This window comes from Diabrotica virgifera, chromosome 9 (genome assembly GCF_917563875.1).
Source record: "Diabrotica virgifera virgifera chromosome 9, PGI_DIABVI_V3a".
Taxonomy (NCBI): Eukaryota; Metazoa; Arthropoda; class Insecta; order Coleoptera; family Chrysomelidae; genus Diabrotica; species Diabrotica virgifera.
Window position 1 is genome coordinate 209,145,984 of NC_065451.1, and position 19,951 is coordinate 209,165,934.

Below are 19,951 nucleotides of genomic sequence, written 5' to 3' on the forward strand. Positions count from 1 at the left end.
CGGTATTGTACAGGGCGCCAAACTCGAGGCCTCGAAAAAAAGTAGTTCTGGTGGCGGACAGTTAATCTCAAGATTGGGATCTCTGAAAAAAAAAATCGTACGGCATTTGAAAAAGGAATGTATCTTACGTGACAATTTACCACCGTTAGTGAAAAATTCCGCAAAAAAAATGGATTTTACGAAAATTTGAAAAAATTTTGTGAAAAAATTTGCCCGTTTTTCTTCAGTTTGTCATGGTTAAAAAAAATTTATTTTTTGTTCAAATTGTGGTAAATTATCATGTAAGAAATCTTCCTTTTTCAAATGCAGTACGATGTTTTATTTCAGATATCCCAATCCTGAGATTAACTGTCAGCCATCATTTTTCGAGGCATCGACATTTGCGCCCTCTTCAATATTAGTGTAAGTGCATAAATGAAAAAAAGATATATGTTTTTGTACTCTCTAAGAGTTAGATATTAATATGTAAAAAGTTTTATGTTGATTTTTAATAAAGGTTCTGAGAAAAAAAATGATAATTTTTGGTCTTCTAAAGTGTACTATTACCTTAAATAACATGAATGTTTTAAATAATCCTATATTTAACACTGGGCACCATTTGGCCCCTCACATGTGTTGGTCACGTCCTAAGGTTTAAAATATCCATGTTATTTAAAACAAGTTATGTCAATGTTTCCATTACTGTAACATTTTAAAGGGTCTTTACCCATGTATTTTCAACTTTGGTGGCTTAGCATGTGCTAGGTTGCGTAGCATTTGCAAGTGACCAGCACTGATGATGATCTGTAATAGATCGAAAACATTCTGCATTTGTGATGTAGCCCTTTAGGGAATTTTTAATAAATTATATAGGTACCTTTTATAAATGATTTTAATTAACAAAAATTGTTTTTTGTACGATACTGTTTATACAAATTGTACATATGTATTTATATTGGCGAATGGATTTAGTGTCCGCAGTCATATAAACCCAAACAAACAAATAGATTTATTCATATTATTGTGATTGCGAGACTATAATGCTAAATTGCTATTTTTGTAATCGCTTTATTTTTAAAATATTAAAAACAAGTGTTTTACATACGGCTACTTTTAAGGATGTCTATTTTAAGTTGCTTTAAACGTTTTCTTTGTAGTTACGAAAGGAAGGAGAGAATTTCCCACAAAAGTCGAAGTAGAAGCAGGGAGCCAGAAATCGAAGAAAGTAAACACGACAGAAACGATGAAAGAAAACCTCCTGGACCGCCGAGTTACAAAAAGTTGCCCTTTATAGGACGCATGCCTTTGTTCAAGAAGAAACAGTCTCATGTAAGTTTTACATTTTTCTTCATTTATTTTGCATATCTTATTTGTTTGTACAATTGCTTCTTAGATTTATTTACTTACCATTTGAAACCAGCCAATCAACAAATCACAAAAACCGGCTTATATGTTCTTCTTCCTTCTTGTATGTAGGCTTTAATGCCCTATTCTTCTACAATATTCTTCTTTTTCTGTTTTTTTCAATGTGCCTCTAGTAAGTTGTCGTTCCATCGTTTTCGTGGTCTTCCCACTGATCGTCTTAATGCTGTCCTGACTACCCTATTTGTTGTCATTCGGCTTATGTGGTCATTCCATTCTATTCTTCTTTTTTTGTACCCAGTTATTAATGTTATCCACCTTGCATCTCCGTCGTATATCTGTACTTCCAGCTCTGTCCCATACAGTCTTACCATCGATTCTTCGAAGGGTTTTCATCTCCGCTGTTTCGAGCAATCTTTTTGTCCTCTCTGTGTCGGGTCGTGTTTCTGCCGCATATGTCATTATTGGTCTGATGACTGTTTTGTAAATTCTGCCTTTCATTTCTTTTCCGATATTTTTATTTCTCCATATTGTGTCATTCAGGCAACCTGCGGCTCTGTTTGCTCTATTCACTTGATCTTCCACTTCCGTTTCGAGCCTTCCGTAGCTAGATAGTGTGATGCCTAGATATTTAAATTCCATCACTTGTTCTATTATCTGACCTTCCAGCTCCAATTTACATCTTATTGGATCTGCTTTATAACCATGAATTTTGTCTTTTTTAAGGAAATTAACATTTCTTCAATATTAGCCTCCTAAATTGTTTAAATTATCGCACCATCTTTTTCCTTGTTCTGCCAATACTTCTTCATCCATTTGGTGACTTATCTCTTGCTATTCGTACTATCCTATCTTCTGCCATTCTACTAATGTGTTCGTTCCACTCCTGTTTCCGTTCTGTCACTCAACCATTAATGTCTTCTACATTGCATGATCTTATTTTTTTCTCTTCTCACGAAGGTCCACGATTCAACGCCATAAAAATGGACAGAGAAGACGTAGCATCACCGCACTCGTACTTTCATACAAAGAAAGAGGTTGTGGCTCTTTGGATCTAGCTTTTCTGATGCGCGCTTGTATCTCTTAGTTGTTAATCCATTCTTCATTTATTATGGTGCCGAGGTAGTTGTAGTGCCTTACTCTTTCTGCATGAGTTTGGTTGATGTAGAGTAGACCTTCGGTTGTTTTTTGCCAAGTGATAAGTCTCGTATAAGGTTCGGGATCCCTATGAGCTTCTACCGCGGTCACGTCACTCTTCCAAATATTCCAGGGAAATAAGCTAGCAATAGACCATGTTAGTGACACTCAAAGATCTAGGTAGCTGACTACTTTTTTAGTTATTGTAGACCTATAGGAAGAAAACCTACCTGTTTCTTGTCTAGAGTTCGCTTCCGTTTTTTAATTATAAACAATTTAGTGCAAAAATCGCGATTTTTTCGATTTTTTGCACCCTATTAAAAAGCTAAATAATTGACATAAAATTACAAAATTTAATTTTTTAGAACATTGAAAAACCTTCAAAATGCCGATTTTTGAAAGTTAAAAAGTTATTTGTTGCTACGCAAACTGCAAAATAAGTGAAAATCGTTATTTTTATGCCAACTTTTACTAAAACTACCTTAGAACTGTAGTGTTCGCCCAAAGTTGGGTATTGGGGTACTTAACAAACCCTCAAAATTTGAAACCGATCCATTAATTAGTTTAAAAGTTATTCTATTTGTTTTTCCCAGAGACCTTTATTTTGAAATAACATAAGACAGAAAATAATGAAGATAGGGCAATTCTGCGTATTCCACATGAAAGTAGAAAAGTGATACTATCAAAATGTGCTAAAAAAAGATAAAAAAAATTTATCAAATATAGTCAACAATCCTAATGCCAAATTTTTGAAATTTTGTAGTTTATAAACATTTTGAATAACTTTAAAAATATTGTCCGTAGAAAAAATCATTTTACATATTCAAAATGCTGGTATTTTACACAATTTTTTAAAAATGTAGTTCAATTGTTCGTGGTAAGTGAAGGGGGAGCTGGGAGCCGACAAATGCACGAGTTCAAAAACTAAAAATCGCAACTTAAAACTATCATTTTCTGTATCTCGGGATCTACTGAATATATTTGGATCTTTCTTTTTTTAGTTTGTATGTAATTTTTCTGTACATTACAAATATTCAATTTGTCTAGACATTTATTAATTAATAAACAGTCTAATTTGTTTGAACAATTTTTCCCAATAAAAAAAATAATTTTTCCCAAAAATCCATGTTTTTAATCATACTATCATTATTAATCATAGAAAAAGTTAAGGTATACTTTTATAAATAAATGATCTACAATAAATAATTATCTAATAAAAATAATTTATTTATTAAAGTGAATTTTAACTTTTTCTATGATCATTAATGATACTATGATTAAAAAAATAGATTTTTGTAAAAAAAATATTTTTTCAAGAATTGTTTAAACAAATTAGACTGTTTATTAACTAATAAAATAAACAAATTGCATATTTGTAATGTACGTAGAAATTACATACAAATTAAACAAAGAAAGATAAAAATCCATCGAGTTGATCCGCAGATTCAGAAAATTGTATTAGCTTGAAATTGCTTTTTCGGTATTTTAACTCGGTGGATTTAAAGGTTCCTCCTAGTAATAGTTTGAACTACATTTTTGAAATATCGTAGAGGGTGCTGTGAAGAAGTTATTCTAAATTTTTATAAACTACTAAATTTAAAAAATTTGGCAATAGGATTTTTGGCTATATTAATTAATTTTTATCTTTTTTTAATGCATTTTGATACTACCATTCTTCTACTTTGATATGGCATACTCAGAATTGCCATATATGTTCATTATTTTCTGTCTTATGTTATTGCAAAATAAAGGTATCTCGGATAAACAAATATAATAACTTTTAAACTAGTTAATGGATCGGTCTCAAATTTTGAGCGTTTGTTAAGTAGGTACCAAAATACCCAACTTCGGGTAAAACCTAAAATTCTCGGTTTTTTTTTTGAAAATTCGTGTTAAAATACTAGCTTTTCAAATATATAAAAATATTGTTTCTACAGATAATAGTTTTGAAAGTTATTCTAAATGTTTATAAACTACAAAATTTAAAAAATTTGGCATTAGAATTTTTGGCTACATTAATTAATTTTTTATCTTTTTTTAATACATTTTGATACTACCACTCTTCTACTTTGATATGGCATACTCAGAATTGCCATATGTTCATTATTTTCTGTCTTATATTATTGCAAAATAAAGGTCTCTGGGATAAACAAATAGAATAACTTTTAAACTAATTAATGGATCGGTCTCAAATTTTGAGCGTTTGTTAAGTAGGTACCAAAATACCCAACTTCGGGTGAAACGCTAAAATTCTCGGTTAAATTTAGTAAAAGCTATTAACAAAAATCGATGTTCATTTATTTTGCAATTTGCGAAGCAACAAATTGAATGAACATTCAAAAATCGGTATTTGGAAGCTTTTTTAATGTTCTAAAAAAATTAAATTTTGTAATTTTATGTCAACTATATTTAGCTTTTTAATGGGCTGCAAAAATCGAAAAAATCGCGTTTTTTGCACTAAATTGTTAATAATTAAAACACGGGCGCGAACTCTAGGCAGAAAACAGGTAGGTTTTCATCCTATAGGTCTACAATAATTAAAAAAAAGTAGTCAGCTACCTGGATCTTTGAGTGTCCTGAGAAAATCCTTATTTCTCTGGACTAAAATGAGTCTTCATTGTATGCTTGCTACATATGTAATTTCTTTCTGCATAATTTATTTCTTTGCAAGTTCATAGAACTTCCAAATAACTGTATCGAGTAATACGAATACATCTTGTTTTATTCGCAGGAAGAAAAAGAGGAGCCGAAAGAAATTAAGAAACGATCCTACGAACCGCAAAGAAAAACCCGCTTCGAACCCGGCAACCTTCCAAAAGCTTACATCCCCAAACCCGAAGTCGTCTGTTTTCCGAAATTATCTTCTATCCCTCCCTTGACGCTTCCCCCTCCACCTCCGACCGTGGAAGAGTACGTCGTCATACCAAAACCGCCGAAAATCAGTGCGGTGGCCAAAAAGCCGAAACCTAAAAAGCCGCCATCTCCACCAAAAATCGTGGAACACTTCAGTGACGACGACGTAAGTTATTTTTATCTCTTAAGTCATAAAATAATTGATAATTTTTATAACAACACGACCACGAGAATTAAACAAGGAAACAAACTCACCGAAGGATATCTGACAAATAAAGGGCTCAAACAAGGATGCTGTCTCTCTCCAACACTTTTTAAAATATATTTGGAACAAGCTATTAAAAATTGGAAACGGAAATGCAACAACATGGGACTCACACTAAATGACCATACACTATGTTATACTCTTTGTTTCGCAGACGACCAAATACTAATAGCGCAAGACTACGATGATATCTGTTACATGACAAGAAAGCTAATAGGGGAATACAGGAAATGGGGACTAGAGATCAACATAGGAAAAACCAAATATATTAATATCGGTGGAATGCAACAGGACTTCATACTAGAAGAAGGAGAAACAATCAGTAAATGTAACGAATATAAATACCTGGGTATGAAAATTACGAATTATGGAACACTGGATGGAGCCATTAAGGGGCTATCCTAGTGTAAAAGTACAAAATTCATATACTTTTTTGGGATAATAAAAAGTACTGTACCAATTGTTCTGAAACTTTGCATGAGCATTTATTATAAAAAGAAATAAGTACATGTAAAACAATTTTCATAAAAAAATATTGAAAATTAAACGATTTATGCGCCATCTACTGGCACTGTGAAAATAAAAACATAGCTCCACTGCTGTAGTGGTTAGGACTAATAGAGATCTAGTCCGTTCTTTAACGGTAAAATATTGCAAAATCTCTAAATTTTAAAGAACCTCTTGGATTGACATGAAATTTGGCATACACATAGCTAACAAATCAAAGAAAAAAAGTGATATTGTGCCGATATGTGCTTTTGCCCTGGGGGTGGTTTTCACGCCCTCTTGGGGGTGCATTTTTTCAAAAATAAGCACTTTGAATCGATAAAAATTACAGATAATATAAAGACAACCTAATTAAAATAATTTGTGGAGCGGTAACGATTAATTTCATGTAAGATGCTAATTAGGGGGTGGTCTTCCCGATTTTTTTTTTGCAAAAACAAAAGGGGTCAACTTTATTTTGAGCGTAACTTGCTTAAATTTAATGCTAGAAACTTTTTGTAAAAACAGAAATAAAGCTTTTTTAAAACACTTTAAAAAAGTTATTATGGGTTTTCCCCAAAAAGTGCTTAATTTTTTGGATATTTCACGTCGAAATATTCTATTTGAAATTTGGTGAATATGAATCTATTTTTCATTGGCTTTAACTCTGGTTCTACGAGATCCAGAGACCTAACGCGTACACCATTTTTTTTTTTACTTTTTTATAAGCTATATTTTTGCTAAGACCGTTTTTTTCGACAAAATACTTACTTTTTAAGTATTTTGCGAAAAACCGTCTAAAAATGTGGTTATTTTGTTGAAAAATGAACATATTCACTCGCAAATAACTCGAAAAGTGTTGACTTGACGAAAAAGCTCTATAGAACAAAAGTTACTTAAAATTAGTCAGTTTACCCATTTCCGGACTTATTTTGGACATATATTTTTTCACCCCCAAGGGGGGTGAAAGTCACCCCCAGGGCAAAAGCACACATCGGCACAATATCATTTTTTTTCTTTGACATGTAAGCTATATGCATGCCAAATTTCATGTCAATCCAAGCGGTTCTTTAAAATTTAGAGCAAAAACCGTGAAAGAATGGACTAATCTTGAAACATAAAATTTCAAAGTTATTATTGAAATATAAATTATTTTCTATACCATCAACTAGGGGTTTTTTGATAGGATAAAAAAAAATGTCAATTTGGCGGTTTTTGAAACTGAAAATGTTTTATCTAATTAAAAAAAATTCAACACTTCGTCGTTTTTCCAAATTTTAATATTTTTCAAAAATCCTAATTGGTGGTATAGGAAATAACTTATATTTCAATAATCACTTTGAAATTTTATGTTTCGGGATCTCTATTAGTTCCAATCACTGCAGCAGTGGGGCCATGTTTTTATTTGCACGGTGCCAGCAGATGGCGCATAAATCTTTTAATTTTTATTTTTTCATCAAAATTGTTTTACATGTACTTCTTTTTATAATAAATGCTGATGTATATTTTCAAAACAGTTGGTACAGTACATTTTATTTTAGAAATTCCCAAAAAAGTATATGAATTTCGTACTTTTGTACTAGGATAGCCCCTTAAAGAAGGAAATACTCAGGGCAGGAAAGCAATTACGCTTCTTAACTCGGTACTCTGGCAAGCAGATAAACAACCAAAACGATAAAAAGATCTATAACGACGTAGTGAAAATCATTATAACATACAGCTGCTAAGTATGGCCTATGAAGGAAAAATCAAAACGAATGTTAGAGGTCACCGAAATGGATTTCTGGAGAAGAGCTGCAGGAAGATCAAGAAGAGAACATGTCACCCATGAACGGATACGAGAAATAATTAAGGTCACACATACAATAAATGACGAAATCAACGAAATACAACTACGATGGTTTGGTCACGTAGATAAAATGCATCAAGATAGAATCCCAAGACAAGTGCAAGACTGGAAACCGCAAGGTAGAAGAAGAGATAGACCGAGGAAAAGTTGGCAGGCAGAAATAAACAAAGCCATTGATGAAAGAGGTCTGCAAGTAGATCGATGTGCGGACAGAGAGGAATGGCGAACGGGTATCGGAAGACGGAGAACGTTGTAAACCAGTAATATATTATATGTCATAAAATTTAAGTGTAACTCAAAAAATATATACATACTCATCTCAAAAAGATGAGAAACTGACATAACTAATGTCAGAAAAAAATACGAGATCCTTTGTAAAACGTATATTTAAAATTCCCTAAATATGTGTTTCATTAACTCACAGAACGTTTTCGGATTAAAAAAAATCCATCATCAGTGTTACTAAAAGCCCTAAAATAGGTATAACCTAATTACTTAGTTAAGAAAACATAATTTAAAATGTTGACTAAGGTTAAAAATTGTAAGAGGTCATACCTTAGTCAACATGTGAAATCATGTTTTCTTAACTAATTAGGTTATACTTATTTTAGGGCTTTTATTAACACTGATGATGGATTTCCGAATAATCCGAAAACGTTGTGTGATGTAATGTAATCCTTTTTTAGGGAATTTTAAATATACCTTTTACAAAGGATCTCGTATTTTTGTGATTTATGGTATACAGCCCAGCTACAGGAAGTTTATTTTCTTAAAGATTAATGTCAGAACCTATCGCGGTGCGAACTCTGGCTCAGATCACTAACTTGAGGGGGCAAAATTGCTACAGAAAATCTCGCCACTGGCAAAACGGGCAAATAGTCGAATAAAAAAAAATGGAATGTTAAAGGATTCAAAACCCCAACAAAGAAACAAGAATGTCAAAATGCTCTCCAAATAAAACTTACCAAACCGTGCAGGAAGATACCGGAAAGGAGTAATAAATATATTTAAAAACAATGACAGAATCTGCAGAGGAAACTGTCGTAAAAGCCAAAAGACAAAGAAATGCATAATGGTATGATGATGTATACAGAACTGCAGTAGAGGAAAAGACGCAAGCTAGACTTAATCAGGTTCAAAGAAAAACCATAAATAGCGGGGAAATGTATAACGATACTTCATGTATACTAAAAGAAAAGGTAGAAGTGAAAAAATATACTTAAAATTTAACAAATTTATTAACCTTTTAATAGCAAATAAACATGTCTCAAATCTTTCTGTTTCAGGGTCTGTACGAAACAGCAATGCCACATTCAAATATGGTGAACCAATTCTATGGCAATTATGGAAACAACCGATACGAGCACGACATGTACTCGTACCCCGAGGAACAAGTACCACATTCACACTCCATGCCTTTGCAACCCCCACCCCTACCGCCCGATGACGATTTGGCTTTGTTGGGAATATGCGCAGACGATATGGCTGCGCAATCATTTTAACTAGGTTTTTTTATTTAAAGTATTGTGAAAAATTAGCATAAAATACAGTGTTAAGTCGTTATTCGTTTTCTTTCATCCCTGTATACATACTTTCCTTCCAAGACTGTTGCACATCATTATTGCCATTTCTACTTCATCATGGTATATCCCTTACTGCAAAACTTAAGTTTTTTCGTTATGCTGGAGGGCATAGTAAGTAGGTGGAACGTTCAAAAGAACGGTCTCACAAATGACGCCGACTGAAACCAAGAACGTCCTCTATGCTGACGATTTCGCAATATGTACTCAAAGAAATTGCTTTGAAGAAGTAGAGGAGAAACTCAAAACTGCATTAACAACGATGACAGCGTACTACTTGCAAAATTTCCTGAGACCTAATCCCTCTAAAACCCAAATCTGCGCCTTCCACCATCGCGCAAATGAAGACAAGCGAAAATTTCAAATTGCGTGGAATGGTAATACACTAGCACTAGAACACACAGACCAACCTATATATCTTAGAGTAACTCTGGACCGGTCCGTCACCTACAGACATTACATAAATACGAGAGGGAAAGTAACAACTGAGAACAGCATACTCCGAAAGCTAACGGGAAGTAAATGGGCTGCTTGTCCTGGCTCTTAAGAACAACGGCACAGGCATTGTGTTTCACATATCGCGGACGACCGGCATGCCCTATACAAAGCTCGAACACCACGAAAGCGACTAAAATCCAGGAAAAGCTTCCTTGGAACAGTGCAGGATGAATCTCCTAAGTATTTTCCTCTTCCCCAGTAATGGGGAGGAGGACCAGGGCAGGTTCAATGGACCGGCCAGTCTCTAAGTACAGTGGAACCCCGATAAGTCGGCCCCCGATAACCCGGAAGTCCGGCTAACCCGGACCGATTTTCATCAGACAAAAATTTAACAAATAAACACTTTTACAATTTTATCAAATAAAAATGTATGTAGGCAAAATAATATTTGAGAGATAATGTGTATTTGTGTAATTTGAACTACATATACAATAGTAAAAATGATTCATGCACACGGCGGCAGAGCGATCGTCTCGGCTTATCGGAAAGAACAGGCACCTGTCTGTATTCCTTTTCCTTTATTTATGTCAAACTGTCTTAGCATTGTTTAAAATAGACGTGACTATTTAAAAATTCTTTTTTAAAACAATGGGCTTAGTCTGTTCTTAAATAACAACATTGTTCCTTGTGACCGTATTGTGTGTAGTACAGTCGTATTAATCACTTCCGTTCTGTAATCGTGCTTCAGATTGTGTTTGCGTGATTTTTGTCTACGTAATGGTAACAAAACGTAAAAATGTTGTAGTGACAATGGAAAAGAAACTAGAAACAATAGGTAGGATTGATAAAGGCGAATCTTTAATCAATTTATTGCAGCATCATATGGTGTCGGTACATCTCTACTAGACTGAGTTTTTTACCAAGAAATGAACAAAACTCTACACTCTATACAACTATACGTAATTTAGATGTGTACTGTGCATATGTGTTTCATGTTTTTGTAATTATAATGGAGGTTATCTGTAAGTATACCGTATTTTATTAATTTTTACCATATTCTCCGGCTAACCCGGATTTTCGATAACCCGGATCGGCCGCGGTCCCGATTAATCCGAGTTATCGAGGTTCCACTGTACTGTTATTGCTCTGTATTTCTCTCTGTTATGAGATTGATCAGCAAATTCTTATTTTGATTAATTACTTAATTATTTTAATTATTACTTATGTAAAACAAAAGCAAAATTAAATTGAATTCTCTAATAAATTTTATTCTCAGGACTATATTTTAATTTTAATGCATTACCTTAGGTTTTGAACGCAGACGTTCGGATACAATTAGCGTCTCTTTGCAAAGACAATGACGTCGACTTTGCAAAGTAACAAGACACTTACTCAACACACACATTACACCTGAGTTAGTGATAAGTTATCCAATTACGTGGCTAAAGGTTCTAGTTCTAAACCAAGGCCAGAATCAGAGAAAAAAAAGGTTTGTGGCTTCTAGTATCTCTAGTTGCTTACTTCATCCAGGGACGAAACAGGGAAATTAAACACACTTGATGTCATATAAATGTTATAAATATTGTTTATTTATCCAATATACCATAAATATAAGATTTACAAATTATACTAAAATTCAATTCTGTTGCAACTTTTTCTCATCTAATAAATTAAGCTTTAATTCTGATATCTCCTTTGTTTTAACAAAAATTTTATTTAAATAATTTGTTATACTATTCTTACAAAAAATACTAAAATTTACTTTTCTCCTTTTGAATTGATTACTTATTTCTTCTTTAAATTTTGGAATGACTAAATTATGCTATAGAACTGCTCAATACAAAAATAAACAAATATGGTGTGGATATAAAACAAACACTCTCCGTTTCACAAAAATTCTAACTAACCGCTTTGTTTCTTTACTTCTTCCTGGAATGCGTAGTCCTCGATTCTCCCACACGTGTTCCTAGGATGTAGCGAAAGGTCTCGAATTCATTATTTTTAAGACCAGTCGATAACTCTGAACTGATCCAAACAATCAATAGTATCAAAAGCAAATCGTCTTGTAGTACTGATGGACTATCTATAAAAATTTTCTCTAATCTCACAGAAAATGTGTTGGAAATCCTCCTCTCACTAATTAATGATTCCTTCGAAAAAGGTAAATTTCCAGAGTGCCTAAAGACAGCCATTATTATTCCTCTTCATAAGGGTGGTGAAAAATCTTATGCCTGCAACTATAGACCTATTGCCTTACTACCGGTACTCTCCAAAATTATCGAGAGACTCATTAAAACTCGACTTATGTCCTTTATCGTTGATAACAACATTTTATCACAAAATCAATTCAACAAATTTAACAAATCACAATTTAACAAATAATTGTACCACTGATGCCATGTTTTCTGCGACTATACCAAAGGTGTAAATCACGACATCTTGATTACAAAACTAAATTTCTATGGAATTCGAGGTATTTCTTTAAATTGGTTCCAATCCTACTTGAATAATAGGAAACAACTAGTTAGAGCAAATGATACTGACTCTAGTCTCAAAAACATTGTATGTGGAGTACCACAAGGTTCAGTATTGGGTCCTCTTCTGTTCCTTATCTTTATAAATGACATCACTAATTTAAAAATCGATGTGAAAATTTTTCTTTTTGCTGATGATATGAGTATCACTTGGAGCAACTCAACTATTGCATCTCTTCATGAAACTATAACTTCGGATCTACTGACGATAAAGATCTGGTCTGACTCTAATTTACTCTCTGTTAACGTAAATAAAACTGTAGCATTATCCTATAAAGGAGCTCTTCAACCTTTGTCTCTTAATAACAGCCAGATCAGTACCGTTGATTCTGTAAAATGTCTTGGTATTTTTTTAGACAGCAACCTCAAATAGTCCCTTCATATCGATTCGTTAAGTAAGAAACTCGCCTCAGCTTGCTATGCAATAAGATCTGTTTTAAAAGAACTCAATTTAGCATCTTCTAAAATAACATATTTTTCGTTGTTCGAGTCTCATCTTCGATATGGTCTTCCTTTTTGGGGTTCTAGTACAGCTGCTCAATTTGATGTTATTTTTAAATTGCAAAAAAGGGCAATGAGATATCTGTTTGGCCTCAGAAGATCTACGCATTGCAGAAGTTACTTCAGAGATCACGGAATTTTAACACTTCCATCTTTATATATTCTAGAAACGGTTTGTTTAATTCGTAAACAACTTCATGTCTTTCCAGCAAGGCCCAATCATCTTTACTCCACCAGAAATTCAATATTTGACATTTATTTACCGATTCCATCCACTGAGTTAGTAAAGAAATCAATATTATATTCCGCAAAGAAACTGTACAACCATCTCCCGTTACAACTTAAATCTGCAACATCTTTCCCAAAGTTCCGTAAAATGACAAAAGCCTATCTATCTAAAAGACCATACTATTCAATAGAAGAATTTCTTAATGAATAACTAAGGAAATTGTATTTCACACGCAGTAGCATAAACTTGCCAGTTCCTTATGTTGTATTTTATTTTATTTTTTGTAAGTATGTTCAATTTGCAATTTATATAAATTTTGCAATAAATTGTTTTTGTCTTGGCTTTTATATCTTATATTATACTGTACATATATTGACAATTTATCTAATTTTAGTAATTTGTAGTTGTTACTTGTTATTGATATTATGTTTTCTTTTGACTGTATGTAAGCTTTGTCCATAAAATTGTAAAAATTTTCAGTGACAATAAAGCATATTTCTATTCTATTCTACACGTAAATTTTTGTAAATGAGCTAACGAAATCATCTTTAACACCAATACAAAGGATGTTAAAACTTCATATTTTCTTTCTTAATATTTTCAAACAAAAAATAATCCTTCATATTTTCTTTCTCCTTCTTCCAAATCTCTGCCAGTTTCTTCAGTTTTCCTTAGCTTCCTTGTATTGGTTCCATATTCTGTTATACTCTTTGAATTTTTAAAGTCATCTTTCTGTGTTTTGATGGAGCAGCAAGACATATAGGGTAAGAGCTAACAAAGAGCTCGAAAAACTATACTTATCCAAATCCTAACGTAATAAAAGAAATACATTCTTAAAGTCCGCAAGGCACCAATGGGCAGAATATCTCAGAGGATAGGTGTGCTGAAAATTATTGGAATGGATATCTACAGAACGATGGAAAATACGTTGACTAGACTGAATTTGGAGACAAGACTCTACGAGGACAAGAAAGCAGGCAGAGAATGACGCCATAAATAGAAAGAAATGAAACTGGGGTACTATGGGGACGGAGAGTAAATAAAGAAATATCTAAAGCCATTAGACAGGATATTAGAAAATACAAGAACGAGAACAAATCTTATGAGTCAGTTCAGTTGTTCTCTGAATCTCGATAATCTATTGATGGTTAACGCCGTCAAATGCTTTTCGATAATCAATAAAACATGAATATACATATATATTCATATGTCTCCGCATTATTATGTTAACACATTTAAACGAAACCAAACACATTTCGAAATCCGAATTTAGTGTCACTCATCTGGAGCTCACACTTCTTGTAGGTAAATTCGTCTATGGATGATTCTGAGAAAATTTTTAAGGACATGAGATATCGATATTTCGCATTATGGAACATTAGATAAAGCCATAAGAGTTAGAACTACCTCAGGTAGAAAGGCCATCACAATGTTTTAACATCATTTTGTGGGACCAATACATCATCAGCAAAGAAAACAAAAAGAGGAGACTTTAGTGAAAAGTATCACTGTATACAATAGGGAACTTGCACAAAAAAATATTTTTGCATAAAATTGTTAATTTATGTTTAAAAGTGATAAATTCAAAATATTACGTCTTAACAATTAATAGTGTACGTACAACAACTGATTATAATTCCGCGCCCGAAATTACCGTTTCAAACAACTTTAAAAGCGCGCGCTTGGGTCTGACGTCACCAACCATGATATTTACCACTGTTCTCGTTTGGCTACTGCCTAGTGCCAGACGTGCACTCTGCAGATATCTTGTAAAGATTTTCATGCATGCATAATATTATTTTTAGTTTAGGGAAATACATTTTTATTTTACAACATAGGTATCTCAAATGCCAAATTATATTATAAAGTTTGAACAAAATTAAATACTTACATTAATATCATATTTCTTAAAAAATGTAAGTACATAGATACTACTAAAAAATTACTTATAAAAAGAAAAAGAAAGAATGTTTTATTATAATTAGTCCTGTCGCCAGGGGGGGTACAACGGCCTCCTTAATTCAGATGGACTTACCCAAGTTTTTTTTATATATTTTGACACGCAGAATACGAATTTTTTGGGTAACAGTTTATCCGGATGTCGATAAGATTGTTATAGACAAAGAACTTGAGGAATTACATAACAGCGATTTCTCGCAAAACAAAACATCTTTTGGTATTTTTTGGGTCATTTTAAGCAAAAAATATTCCTACAAGTTTTTTCGTAGAATGCATAGTTTTCAAGATAACCGCGGTTGAACTTTCAAAAAATCGAAAAATTGTAATTTTTGAACCCTAATAACTTTTGATTAAAAAATAAAGTAGCAATTCTGCTTACCGCATTTGAAAGCTTAAGTCAAATTATATCGGTTTTGATTATTTGCATTGCTAAAAATTGATTATTTTATTGTTAAACAAAGCTATAAACACCTAGTATGTGAGTGATGTTTTCTATGATTTCTCATTTAAAATCGAACGAGTAGGTAGAGTAGCTACAAGTGCAAGCGAGGCAATTTCTACGTAGCATGCGTTAAAACGTATGTATTAGGCACGGGAAACACTATGTGTTTATAGATTAGTTTAACAATAAAAAAATTAATTTTTAGCAATGCAAATAATCAAAACCGATATAATTTGACTTAAACCTTCAAATGCGGTAAGCAGAATTGCTACTTTATTTTTTAATCAAAAGTTATTCGGGTTCATAAATTGCAATTTTTCGATTTTTTGAAAGTTCAACCGCGGTTATCTCGAAAAGTATGCATTCTACGAAAAAACTTGTAGGAATATTTTTTGCTTAAAATGACCCAAAAAATACAAAAAGATGTTTTGTTTTGCGAGAAATCGCTGTTATGTAATTCCTCAAGTTCTTTGTCTATAACAATCTTATCGACATCCGGATCAACTGTTACCCAAATAATTCGTATTCTACGGGTCAAAATATATAAAAAAACTTGGGTAAGTCCATCTGAATTAAGGAGGCCGTTGTACCCCCCCTGGCGACAGGACTAAATATATAAATATATATTTAGTTTAAAATATGAATTTCATTCTCACGTAAAGAAATAAAAAATATTTTATGGATGAAACTTTATTTTATCAAATTTTTATTCCATTTATTTTTAATAATTATCAGATCCAAATAGATGCGGGAAAATATTTACACTCCAAAAGTCTTGTGCTATACTAATCAAACTGTCAGTAAGACCTGCGTCATATTCTATCCAAATATATGTAAATTTTGAATTATTTTTAAAGTGTGTATCTGGTACGCAAAATCAACACTTTTTTTTCAAATAGAAACATTATTTGCAACTGTACTTTTGCATTGTACATTTGGTTATTTGGTTGTCTATTGGTTATTAAATGTTCCAAATATATGTACTTCTGGTCGTAATATTTTGTAATAAACAAAACTAAAACCTATAATTTATAAATATTTTAAATTCATAACAAAGAAGAAAGAAAGTAAAAATAACTTAAAAATAAACAAAACTTTTAGAAAATAAAAGTCAGAGTAACTAAAAACTATTAGTCCAGAAAGCCACTGCGCATCCGCTAGGAAAAATATTCTAATTCGGATTTTTTTGCACAATCTTACTCAAAAAGGACCCTTTTTAATAAATTTGCATGTTGCCAGGACCAAAAGTTGGTCAAAAATTTTTTAAACGTTTTTTTTTTGTTTTTTTCCTAAAATTATTTTTTTTTCATGAAACAAATTTTTTTTAGGTGTCTTACATCATTACAAACAGAAAAGATCTTTAGTGACTTTTCTCTAAAGTTGACAGTTTTTGACATATAAGCGATTAAAAATTGAAAAATTGCGAAATCGGCTATTTTTAACCCTCAAAAACTATGTGAACAACTAAAAATATGAATGTTGCCAAGGTAGATATTCTTTAAACATCGATTGATGAAATCCCGATGAGTTTTTTGCAATACAATATTCAAAACTCCTTTGTTTTTTAATTGCTAATCAAGCGTGCGCGACACTATTTTTCACCGTTGCATGTGTATGCAGTATGGTGCAAATGAAAGGAATAAATTCGTTATTTCGTAAACCGGCGACTTTAAGAAAAAATCCCGAAACAGGTCGATTTTTATTTTTAAGTTGTGATATTGTGACATATATGGTATCCTAGTGACGTCATCCATCTGGGCGTGATGACGTAATCGATGATTTTTTTAAATGAGAATAGGGGTTGTGTGCTAGCTCATTTGAAAGGTTCTTCAATTCTCTATTCAGTAATATGAACATTTACATAATTATTTATACAGCGTGTCCAATAATTTAATTTTTTTCAATTTGCTAAATGATTTAATTTAATAAAAATTTTTTGGACACCCTGTATAAATAATTATGTACATGTTTATATTACTGAATAGAGAATTGAAGAACCTTTCAAATAAGGCAGCACAAGACCCATATTCTCATTTAAAAAAATCATCGATTACGTCATCACGCCCAGATGGATGACGTCACTAGTATACTATATAAATATGCCACAATATCATAACTTAAAAATAAAAACCGACCTGTTTCGGGATTTTTTCTTAAAGTCGCCGGTTTACGAAATAACGAATTTATTCCTTTCATTTGCACCATACTGCATACACATGCAACGGTGGAAAATAGTGTCGCGCACGCTTGATTATCAATTAAAAAACAAAGGAGTTTTGAATATTGTATTGTAAAAAACTCTTCGGATTTTCATCAATCGATGTTTACAGAATATCTACCTACCTTGGCAACATTCATATTTTTAGTTTTTCACATAGTTTTTGAGGGTTAAATATGGCCGATTTCGCAATTTTTCAACTTTTAATCGCTTATATGTCAAAAACTATCAACTTTAGAGAAAAGTCACTAAAGACCTTTTCTGTTTGGAATGATCCAAAAAATGTAAAAAAAAATTATTCCATGCAAAAAAAATAATTTTAGGAAATAAACAAAAAAAACGTTTAAAAAATTTTGTTAAAACAACAAATTTGTTAAAAGGGGTCCTTTTTGAGTAAGATTGTGCAAAAAATCCGAATTAGAATATTTTTCCTAGCGGATGCGCAGTGGCTTTCTGGACTATATACATAGTTATAAATAATTTAAACGTGTTTATTAATAATATATACTTATAATAGGTACCTATTATTTGCCTCCTCGCATTTCTCCAATAGAATAACTTTCACTGCTTTTTATACAATTTGCCACCATGAAGAAATCAACTACTGTAGATTGTCAGATTTTTGTCAACTTTTTGAAAAACCCTAGTCAGTCATATTATCCATTTAAAAACACTACTTTATAAAGTAGCACTCAAAATGATCAATTTCAGTTTGAAACTAAATATACTCATTATGGAACTATACAAGAACACAAATACCTTGGAATTTCCAATTAAATAATACGATTAAAATGGAATTAATACAATCCCCAAAACAACCTTTTTTTGAACTTTTATTTACAATCAACTTCTACATGAGAGTTTTAAGTAAACGTGAATGAATTTGTAAATAATTTCGAAATATCCTAACGGTTTTGTTGTCGACTCATAGAAATCTAGCAGGTAGACGTGGGTCGTGACGTCAGACCCGTTTACGCGCCTCTGAAGAAATTTGAATTTTATAGCTTTTTCAATGTCTCGTAATAAGCCTATGGGTTAACAATATTTGTTTTTTTTTTGCATGCATGCGTTTTATGATCATGTTACCTTATATGTTTTAATATTATTTTAATATTTAAAAATATATGCAAGTTCCCTATTGTGAGGTATGGCCACTGAAATTAAGAACACTGGCAATGCTGAAAGAAACGGAAATGGATTTTTGGAGAAGAGCAACAGGAAGATCTAGAAGAGAAAGGATTGCCAACGATCGCATTAGAGAAATAATGAGAATCAAACGAACAATCATAGATGACTTATCGACAAAACAACTTAGCTGGTTCGGACATATATAAATAATTGATGAACAACGAATACCAAAGTAAATACTGAAATGTCGACCAGAGGGAAAGAGAAAACGAGGTAGACCGAGGAAAAGTTGGAGCAAAGGAATAGACAAAGAAAAAGAATCATAGAAGAGGACCTTTATAACAACCGGACAAATTTGAGATAGGAAGTCGCAAAGAACAGTAAAAAGTAAAAAACGACATGTAGCAGTAGATATCAAGCTTAATATTCGATAATCATCACATTATGAAGAATTGGATTTTTTGTTAATGTTATGAATTCATCATCAATCTCTTTGCCTTATCCCTATGCGGGGTCGGCTTCCCTAATTGCATTTCTCCATACAATTCTATCTTGGGTCCTATCAATATTAATCCCCTTTACCAACATGTCCTACCCAATCGTCTCCCCCACGTCTTCTTTGGTCTTCCTCTCCTACTCCTTCCAGGAATCTGCACTTCAGCTATTCTTCGTATTCGGTGATTAGTGTCTTGACGTTGAACATGACCAAACCATCCCAACCTATGCTCTCTCATTTTTGCATCAATTGGTGCCACACCTAGACTTCCTCTAATATACTCATTTTTAATTTTATCCTTTTTTGTCACTCCACTCATCCATCTAAGCATTCTCATTTCCGCCACATGCATTCGTTGTTCCTCTTTCTTTTTCACTGCCCAACATTCAATTCTGTACATCATAACGGGTCTTATGGCTGTTTTATAGAATTTTCCCTTCAACTTCATTGGAATTTTCCTGTCACACAGCATACCACTCGCTTCCTTCCACTTCA

General features: G+C 32.6%; 1 protein-coding gene across 1 annotated transcript in view; it reads left to right on the plus strand.

The window, feature by feature from the left end:
- The window catches only part of LOC114327652 (zinc finger matrin-type protein CG9776), a 35,106-nt gene extending 25,616 nt beyond the window's left edge, over positions 1–9,490 (plus strand). The window contains exons 9-11 of the mRNA XM_028276325.2: positions 1,137–1,308; positions 5,210–5,497; positions 9,218–9,490. Of these exons, the coding sequence (XP_028132126.2) occupies positions 1,137–1,308; positions 5,210–5,497; positions 9,218–9,433 (676 nt within the window). The 3' untranslated portion in view covers positions 9,434–9,490. The remainder of the gene's footprint in view (positions 1–1,136; positions 1,309–5,209; positions 5,498–9,217) is intronic.
- The last annotated feature ends 10,461 nt before the right edge of the window (positions 9,491–19,951 follow it).